This window comes from Mandrillus leucophaeus, unplaced genomic scaffold (assembly GCF_000951045.1).
Source record: "Mandrillus leucophaeus isolate KB7577 unplaced genomic scaffold, Mleu.le_1.0 Scaffold71, whole genome shotgun sequence".
Classification (NCBI taxonomy): Eukaryota; Metazoa; Chordata; class Mammalia; order Primates; family Cercopithecidae; genus Mandrillus; species Mandrillus leucophaeus.
The window spans coordinates 2,329,070-2,338,679 of record NW_012107697.1 but is presented as its reverse complement, the minus strand read 5'-3'; the positions used below and the strand labels follow the sequence as shown (position 1 = coordinate 2,338,679).

Below are 9,610 nucleotides of genomic sequence, written 5' to 3'. Positions count from 1 at the left end.
CTGAGCTTTGCAGCCCAGAGCGGAGGAAGGGCCCAGGCGGCGGGCGCCCCCTTGGCCAGCCCCCTAGATCTGCCCTGCGGGAATGGGTGGAGGAGGTACCCGTGCGGGAGGAGGCGCTGGCCGAAGCTCAGGCAGGGGCGGGGAGGGGTACGGTGACCTTAGAGTCGCCGCCCCGTTGCGGGCTGACCCGGCCGCTACGCTCAACCTGCCGCCCCGCTTACCCCGCAGGGCTGCCGGGACCTCGAGGGGAGCCCGGGCCGCGAGGAGAGGCGGGACCCGCGGGGCCCACCGGGCCTGCAGGGGAGTGCTCGGTGCCTCCGCGATCCGCCTTCAGCGCCAAGCGCTCCGAGAGCCGGCTGCCTCCGCCGTCTGATGCTCCCCTGCCCTTCGACCGCGTGCTGGTGAACGAGCAGGGACATTACGACGCCGTCACCGGCAAGTTCACCTGCCAGGTGCCTGGGGTCTACTACTTCGCCGTCCATGCCACTGTCTACCGGGCCAGCCTGCAGTTTGATCTGGTGAAGAACGGCGAATCCATTGCCTCTTTCTTCCAGTTTTTCGGGGGTTGGCCCAAGCCAGCCTCGCTCTCCGGGGGCGCCATGGTGAGGCTGGAGCCCGAGGACCAAGTGTGGGTGCAGGTGGGTGTGGGTGACTACATTGGCATCTATGCCAGCATCAAGACAGACAGCACCTTCTCCGGATTTCTGGTGTACTCTGACTGGCACAGTTCCCCAGTCTTCGCTTAATGCCACTGCAAAGTGGGCTCACGCTCACTCCTAGGAGGAGGGTGTGACGCTGACAACCAGGTCATCCAGGAGGGCTGGCCCCCCTGGAATATTGTGAATGACTAGGGAGGTGGGGTAGGGGCCTCTCCGTCCTGCCGCTGGCAAGGAATGGGGACAGTGGCTGTCTGCAATCAGGTATGGCAGCATGGGGCAGTGACTGGATTTCTGCCCAAGACCAGAGGAGTGTGCTGTGCTGGCAAGTGTGAGTCCCCCAGTTGCTCTGGCCCAGGAGCCCATGGTGGGGTGCTCTCTTCCTGGTCCTCTGCTTCTCTGGATCCTCCTCACCCCCTCCTGCGCACGGGGCCGGCCCTTTACTGAGATCACTCAATAAATCTAAGAACACTCCTACTGGCTCCAGCCTTTCTTCTTTAGTGGTGGGGGTTCTGTTTCTGGGATCACGGTGTGGAGGGGGTGCTCAGGCAGAAGGGAGGGTTCTTGGATGAAATAGAGATATGGGACAGATATACAGGAAGCCGGCCCAGGGGAATGAGAGGCTGCTCCACAGAGCCGCCACCTAGGTTGTGAATAGGAGTGTCTGACAGCGGGATGCCCTCCTGGTGTAGGGCTCCAGCTACCCTTAAGAAAGGGGGTACCTTTTTCTAATTCAAAGATGTCAACTAAACCACATAGGGGCTGCCTGCACCACACATGCCCCTGCCCTGATCCAACAAAAAAGAGCCGAGGACTTTGGTCTATGACTGCCCTCGCTGCTTGCCTGGTCCCCAGATGACTGGAAAGCTATTGCTCTGTAACCCGAGTGAGTGGCCTCCCTGGGCGTCTAGAGATAAGTAGTTTCTGAGATGACCACAAGGGGGTGCCCTGGCCCCAGAACGCCGCAGGGATACTGGGAAGCTTGAGCTCCTGACTATGGGTGGTGAGGGGGAGGAGGGGTATTGAGGTCGGCCAAAGGAATTCCAGATGCAGATGGAAGAAAAGGGAGTCCTTTACTCCCAACTCAGGAAGTTTATCTTCTATCATAAAATGTTTATCCCCACATTAAACAGAGACTGGAAGGAGCCGGGCCTCCCCTTGCTCAGCTCCCTGTCCCGGATTGAGGGAAGGAAAGAGCAAGGGCCAAGCCCTCCCTAAGCCTCCCAGTTCTGAGGTGGAGATGAGGAGCCCTCCCCCACTGCTCTGGGCATAGCCTGGGTGGGCCGAGCCACTGTGTCTGAGGCTAGCCACAAAGCCCCTCAAGGCTCCCCCACCCGGGGGCCCACCTCCAACCCAATGACTAACAAACCAGGGCTGCCCAGCCCCATCTGCACAGCCTCAACCCAAGGAAGGGGGGCCTCTCCTCAGAGTTCTTCCTGAGCTCCCGGCGCCCCCTTCCTGAAGGCAGTCCCAGGCACTGTGGTCCCAGACAGAACATACAATTATGGGGGAGTGCCCCTGCTCTTCCGCTGGTCATGTGAGGGCAGATACGGCCAATGGGGACTGAGCCCAAATGTGAGCTAGAGACAGGCCTCAGGCAGCCTCCATCAGGAGGTCCCACAGCCACACTCCAACCCAGCCCTGCACCAGACCCCATGCTAAGACACACAGGGACACACACCAGCTCCTCCTGGGATCCGAGGGTAAGACCGGACTCCAGGCAGCAGGAACCCCATGCTCCCTCCCAGGAAGACTGGCCGGGGGAGGAGCTGGGAAGGCTGACTCAAGGGGTGAGATGGTTCACATTCCTCTCTACAAGGGCTTAATTTGGGCAAAAATAGAAAAAATACAGAAGGCTTTTCGAAAGCCACGTGTGCAAGGGGACAAATCAGAAGGGATGACAGCTCACACAGCCACGCCTGGCATGCTCTCTCCCCATGACACAGTCTTCCCAGCCTATCTTAGCTCCTTCCCCGTCTCCTCCGTTAAAGCCCAGGTACTCCCGCAACCCACACTTCTGACTCCGGCAGGGCTGAAGGACCCTGATGCAGGGTCTGTTGCCTTGACCAACTGCTCCCTTGCAGGGACGCACAAGAGACTGTCAGAGCTGTCAAGATAACTTTATTCATAGGAAACTGGGCCAGAGACCCCTCAGGAAGCTGCAAGCCCCTGGGCCCTGGCCCCTTCTGTATTTGGACCCTAGTGAACTGTGCACAGTCTGCCCTCTCCAATGCCAGGGAGAGACAGAGAGGAATGCCATTTTTCTGTGTGATGTGGGAGTGGAAGGGGAATGAGCAGAAATCTGGTTATCCCTCCTGAGACTTGCAGTGAGCTGGGGTGCCAGAGAGCACATGGTCCCAAAGTCAGGTGCAGATGCATCCCCCATCCCAGGGGTAAACTCGTGAGCCCAGCTTTTGGATCAGGTTGGGAGGGAGCCTCATCAGACGATGACAGGCAGAGGTGGCTCTGAGGGTACCTGAGAGATACTAACCCCAAAGCCTACCAGGGCACAGGGGCTCTGGCTGAACACAAAGGTTCAAGATCATCCGAAGGCCCCTGAGTTGCCAAAACACTCAAATAACACTGATATGTTGTGGCCACAAAAGCTGGGGAGGAAATGTGAAGGAGGCAGGAGAAGGACCTACAGATCTCCAACAGAAAAACCAGAAGCAGAGAAGGGTAACCCCAGACGCAGCTGGGTGGGCCCTGGGCAAGCTGGACGAGAGCCCACAGCAAACAGTCTCAAGGCCCTTGCATAGTGACATACTCACCAAACTCAGCATCGAAGGGACCCACTGGGTAAGGAGAAGCTATGTTATCCTGCCCCCACCCAGATCATAGTCTTCCATCTCAATGTCCAGGATGTATGGCTTGGAGACTTGGCAGGACAGCCACAGGGGTAGGAGGGATTCAGACCAGGACCCGGAGATGCGGTGTTAATGCTGTCCTAGCGTGAGTGCCTGCGTGGAGCGTGGAGGGGTGGGCAGGTAGGGAAGGAGTCTTCAGAGGTAGACATTGAGGGTCTGCAGGATGCCCCGGCGGCACAGCGGGCAGTTGCGGTGGTAGACGGGGTGGCGCATCAAGATTTCAGTGCAGGCCTGGCACAGGCACAGATGCCTGCAGGGCAGGAGCAACACCGTCTTGCTCTGGTCCTGGCAGATGACACACTTCTTCCGCTCCTCTTGCTCCTTCAGCAACTTCCACGGGTCTTGCCCGCCTGGAGGCTCTTCATCGTTGAGCCTCTCTCGGCCCCTGGCAGATGTCGCTCTGATGGTCCTGGCCTCCTCCTCTTCTGCCTCTGATCTGCGCCCCGCTTCAGGAAAAGTGTCCTGTCTCCGGGTCCTAACTGAGAACACCCTCATAGGGTCACCCTGGGGGGCTCCAGGTGCCCCTCCGCGGTTCGGCCAACTTGCCAGCTGCAGGCTGCGGCTCCAGACTCGGCGCCAGGCCTCTGAGCCCAGTGCTAGGCGAGAGAGCCGCATGACATCCTCTCGAAGACGGTGGTAGGATGGCCGGGCATGGAGCTGGCTGAGTGCCTGGGTAGCCAGTCTCAGGGTCAAGTCCGGATGCAATACAGTCACCGTCACTGCCAGCACACAAGCTAGCAACACCAGGCCAGTGAGATTGACAAGCACAAAGCTGGCCAGGAGGCGGGCAGCTGAGGCCAGCAGCTCCAGGGCTAGTTGGCAGGGTGTCCAAAGGAGGATGGCCATGGCCACAGCACTGCTGGAAATGTGGGCTAGGAAGGCAGCCACTACATCCGTCATCCTCCACAGAGGCCCGGTCACTGTATCCCACAGGGCCAGCACCAGGGAAAAGAGGTTCTGAGTGCTGATGAGGCAGATGTTGACCAGGCTGTTGATCACATAAGCCACCAGGCTCATGGCAATGGCACAGATGTCACAGGCCTGGCGCAGCAAAGCATGGCCATTGGAGACCACACTGAGGACGCCCCGGTGCAGTATTTCCCTGCTCCGCAGTGCCCCGTGAGAGGCCAGGTGCCCCAGGAGCTTTAGGCTCTCCAGGCCAGAGCAGCAGCTATAGAGCAGGGTACACAAGGCCTGCAAGCCCCCACATGTGAACCGGACCACGGCTTCGATCAAGGCCAGCAATGAAAGCAGGACTCCGCGGCCCAAGTGCAGAAGACTAGTCAGTACCGTGTGCGGCAGGTTGTAGACGAAGGCCAGGAGCCAGGCCAGGGAAGCCAGGAGGGAAGATACCAGCAGAAAGTTGAGGTCCAACACCAAGGTCAGCACGTCCAGCACCAGGCCCACCCCATTCACTACCAGGTACACTGCCTCCATGATAGGGCTATGGAGGTTAGTCCAAAAGAAAGTCTGGCTCCTCGGTTGTGGGGTTGTCAAGGTTGTCAATATTTTAGGGGGTCTGGGATTAATTTGGAAGGAAAATGAGCGGTCTCCAACACAGGGGGTACCAAGAATCTGAGGAAGAAGTGGGTAAGAGGGAAGAGGAGTCTTGGTAGAGGGAAAGGGGGCCAGGTGCCAGTCCAAGAGTCCAGGTTTTGAAGATGGGCTGTTTGGGAGGGAAGAGCCCAAACATCTCCAAAGCGAAGGCGAGCCCAGGCCGTAGGAGCGACCTCAGCTTTGGATGCCTGGTGTGGCGAACCACGGCCGGGCAATGGGTCAGACCGGGAGGAGACGGGGAACGGATGGAATGGGATCGGATTGGATCGGATCGGGTCGGGTCGGGTCGGGTCGGGCCGGGGCCGGGTGGGGTCGACGCAAGCTGGGCGCGGGCTCGCAGTCCAGCTACGCAGGTGCCCCTGTCCCCGCCCGGCCCCCGTCCTCCCGTTAGTGGCGCTTTGCACCCAAAAGGGGAGTGGGAGAGGCAACCAGCTTCAGCAAACCCCAAGCGCAGCCCCTACTCCGCTGGGCGCCGCCATCTTGTGTGCAAAGGGGTGGAGCCAGAGGGATGACGAGGAGGGAGGGACGACAAACTCCAGCCAATCGGTGAGGGCCAACCGCAACAACGTCAATCACTCATTGGTCCGTTTGAATGGCGCCCGAACGTATTTACTTTCCAAAGGGAAGGAGCGGCGACAGATTAAATCCCCTCCCCCTTGAGGCGGGGATTGGCTCGTTGACGGGCAGCGTCGGAATACGTTCTCCTAGCCCCGCCCTCTAAAAGAGCAAGGCCTTGGACTCCCCTTAATTTGGGAGCTGTTCTTTCTCTCGGCCTCTGAACGCGAGCTGTTTTTTTTGGCTTGGGTCCGAGGTCACTGCCTCTGGGCTGGGCTTTGGAATAGCACCTCCTTCGCAGCCTGTTCAGATCCGTCTCCTCATTCTCCTCTATTTATTCATCTATTCTATCATTTGTTGAGCTCCTACAGTGCATTGAGGATACAAAAAATTTTAAGACAGTGCCTGAGGTTCACAAGGGAAAGCGGATTATTACAGGGGATTCCCAAACTGCTACTCCAAACTTTCAGCACCAGGTTTTTCAACATCTTGGAAGATTACTTCATTGTCATTGAGAAAAGGTGGCTACAGATTTCGAAACAGCTCAGCTTCCTACCCTGGGCCTTCCTACCCTAGAGTGCAGTGGCGCGATCTCGGCTCACTGCAACCTCTGCCTCCTGGGTTCAAGCGATTCTCTCCTGCTTCAGCCTCCCGGGTAGTACAGGCGCCCACCACCTCACCCGGCTAATTTTTGTATTTTTAGTAGAGACGGGGTTTCACCATGTTGGCCAGGCTGGCCTCCAGCTCCTGAACCTCGTGATCCACGCACCTCGGCCTCCCGAAGTGCTGAGATTACAGGCGTCAGCCACCAAGCCTGGCCCTGCCCTTTTCTTTAATACTCAAACAATAGTCAAAATATATTTGAAACCCCATCCCAAATATATTGGGAATCCTGGGATTTTCTACTAACTCCAAGGATACTTAGCGGACTCCTAGAGGACTTATCTTTCCCCTGGTTACCTTTGCTGAATTTCCTACTTGGGTTAAATTCTCCATCTCCACTCCTGGGCTCCTCAAATTGTCCATCCCCCTTCACTCTGCCCTGAACACTGCCTCGGAATCCTTCATTCTCCAAAGCATCACTGATAAGAAGTTGAGGTGTGCAGCAAACCTTTACTGAGGCCGTGGGGTCGTGGTAGGGGCTACGCTACGGTGCAGAGGAAGGACTGCAGGCGCTGAAACTCCTCTGGCTTCTTCCTACCCTTTCTCTCTCGCTGCTCTCAGGCCCTGCCCAGGTTATGGTTTGTTGTGTTGTGATGTGTTGCTGATGTTTTTATTTTCCCACTTGCATCCTCCTGCCAGTGTCAAATCTTGGAGAATGTGCCCACTTCCCTTTCAAGACACTTGATCCCATCACCCGTACCATCTCCTCTTCAGGGATCTTACTTGTCCAGTGAACACTGTGTTGTTATTAATCAATCTTCCTGCAGCACTTGACGCCACTGACCACTTCCTGCCTCAGAGGCATTACCCTTTCCTATATTCTTTCTGTTTCCATCATAGCCTCCTCTCCTGTATACACAATGATTTCTAAATTTGTGTCTTCAGCCTGAACCTGTCCTGCAAAGTTCAGGCTCCAGCTGCTTCCTGGACATGAAGAGTTCCTGGGTATCCCACTGGTGCTTCCTACTCATTATGTCCAAAGTCAAACCTGGCAAACGTGCTGTGCCTGCACTATGTGCAATTAACTGGCCAGTTTTCCACACCAAGAAGCATGTAAAGGCCTTCTCAGAGTTGGCAGGATCCTCTAAGAGAGTATTTCCATTTGTTTAGTACCAAGACCTCCCCTTTGAGTGATCTGAGACTCACTAATGCAAAGCCATCTTTAATGAGCCACAACCCTTGACTCCCAGGAAACCTAGCAGGTAATCCTGCTTTGGGCAGGGACAAACACTCCAACTAGCTTTAGGGAGGAAGTTCAAATTGTTTGACAATGTTAGTCCCAGGGATTGAGAAGAAAATAAGCCAGATATTGAGAAAGCTGAACACCTTGAAGCTCTATGCTTGCAGTATTTTCTAATGGAAGATGCAGTCTAAAGCCCTCTGGAAGCCTGCTCTGGCGGTAGTTGATTTACGCTGAGCAAAACAAAAACAAAACAAAACAAAACAAACCCTGCAGTTTTGTTTTGTTTTGCTCAGCGTAAGATTCTAGCTGGGACAATAGAAGGGATTTTCAGAGACTATGAGGATTGAGGATTAAGAGATTGGAAAAACCAGAAAAGAATGTCTAATTCAGGGCTTTTGTTTTGTGCTATTGTGTGTATTATGGCCCTCCCCATCGTCTCCTCATCAATCATTCAGTAAAATCTATATTATTGCCATGGTTTTAGGCTGGTCTTTTATATTTTCTTTTTTAATTATGCAAATTAAAAAAGAGTCCCAAAAGTCAAAACTTTATAAAAAGATATAGTCACAGAAGGTTTGCTTTCATCCTTGTACTCTCTACCCTGTTCCCTCCCAGTGCCACCCAAGCTTCAGAGGACCCCAAGTATTACAAACATAGCCAAAAATGTCTCCATAAAGGAGCACCTGGGGTCCTCTGTCAGTCAGGATCCAGTGTTCGTTACTGGTATGGAAAAGCCTATAACCCCAAACATCAGCTCTGCAAACAACACGGTTCAGGGCCGAAGAAGCTCTTCAGCAATTCTGCACATCTTTTTTTTTTTTTTTTTTTTTTTTGAGACAGTCTTGCTCTGTCACCCAGGCTGGAGTGCAGTGGCACGAGCTCAGCTTACTGCAACCTCCACCTCCCAGGCTCAAGTGCTTCTTGTGCCTCAGTCTCCCTCAGTAGCTGGGACTACAGGCATGCACCACCACACCCAGCTAACTTTTGTATTTTTAGTAGAGACGGGGTTTCGCCATGTTGGCCAGGCCAGTCTTGAACTCCTGGCCTCAAGCGATCTGCCCACCTCAGCTTCCCAAAGTGCTGGGATTACAGGCCTGAGCCACCGTGCCAGCTCTGTCCTACACATCTTACAAGAAGAAGAAAGTGGGGGGGGAGAGAGAGAGAGAGAGAGAGAGACAGAGAAAAGAAAAGAAAGAAAGAAAAGAAAAGAAATTAACGTGGTTTGTGCAATGTGGCTAAGGAACATTTTTCAATATTAATACCTATTTCTCTTTAAATTTGCATATATGTAAATCTAGAGAAACACGCATGTGTATTTAACTAGCTACATTCTAGTTTTGACTTAAGGAAAAACTAGTTTTCCCTAGTTTTGCACTAAGGAAAAAACCTACTTACAATTTTAGTCTTTGATTTAAAAGATTATCAAGGGCAAGTCTGATAACAGCAATGACATGGTTAGTAAAGATAATAAAGATGAACAAGCCAGGATTTTGGCCAAAAATCTAGAAGCATTTTTTTGATGATATGTCCCCTGTGTGGCACATAGTTGAACTAGTTATTAGAAGACACAGCCTAATTGTGCTGAGAATAATGGCATCTTTGAAAAACTAAAAACATCATATGCAATATTCTGGATGTGCCCAAAGATGAAATATCTTGGAAAAAACTATATCACAATTGACCATACAACTACTCTTGGATACATGATGGGAATGCTGGCTAAATGCTGTTAAAACAAGTCGATTTAATTTAGACAAGAAACTAGAAGGGCTGGGCACTATGGCTCACACCTGTTTTTCATCCACACTTGGGGAGGCCAAGGTGGGTGGATCAGTTGAGCCCAGGAGTGCAAGACCAACCTGGGCAACATGGTGAAACCCTGTCTCTACTAAAAATACAAAATATTAGCTGGGCGTGGTGGCATGTGCCTATAGTCCCAGCTACTTGGGAAGCTGAGGTGGGAGAATCACCTGAATTTGGGAAGTCGAGGCTGCAGTGAGCTGTGATCGCACCGCTTTACTCCAGCCTGGGCAACAGGTTTGAGACCCTGGAAAGGAAGGAAGGAAGGAAGGAAGGAAGGAAGGAAGGAAGGAAGGAAGGAAGGAGGGAAGGAGGGAAGGAGGGAAGGA

General features: G+C 53.8%; 2 protein-coding genes and 1 pseudogene across 3 annotated transcripts in view; 2 read left to right on the top strand and 1 right to left on the bottom strand.

Moving 5' to 3' along the window:
- C1QTNF5 (C1q and tumor necrosis factor related protein 5) overlaps nt 1-1,130 on the top strand; it is a 2,178-nt gene extending 1,048 nt beyond the window's left edge. The window contains exon 3 of the mRNA XM_011965009.1: nt 229-1,130. Coding sequence (XP_011820399.1) covers nt 229-746 — 518 coding nt within the window. The 3' untranslated portion in view covers nt 747-1,130. The remainder of the gene's footprint in view (nt 1-228) is intronic.
- A 1,627-nt stretch (nt 1,131-2,757) lies between these two features.
- On the bottom strand, nt 2,758-5,570 carry RNF26 (ring finger protein 26). The gene is made up of 2 exons (XM_011964941.1): nt 5,279-5,570; nt 2,758-5,189 (listed from the first exon to the last, which is right to left on the bottom strand). Exon 2 carries the CDS (start codon nt 4,958-4,960, stop codon nt 3,659-3,661), a length of 1,302 nt encoding a protein of 433 aa, XP_011820331.1. The 5' UTR covers nt 4,961-5,189; nt 5,279-5,570; the 3' UTR covers nt 2,758-3,658.
- The window catches only part of LOC105528296, an 18,968-nt pseudogene continuing 14,542 nt past the window's right edge, over nt 5,185-9,610 (top strand). Inside the window, exon 1 of the transcript XR_001004339.1 lies at nt 5,185-5,433. The product of XR_001004339.1 is annotated as a 39S ribosomal protein L40, mitochondrial pseudogene (transcript). The remainder of the gene's footprint in view (nt 5,434-9,610) is intronic.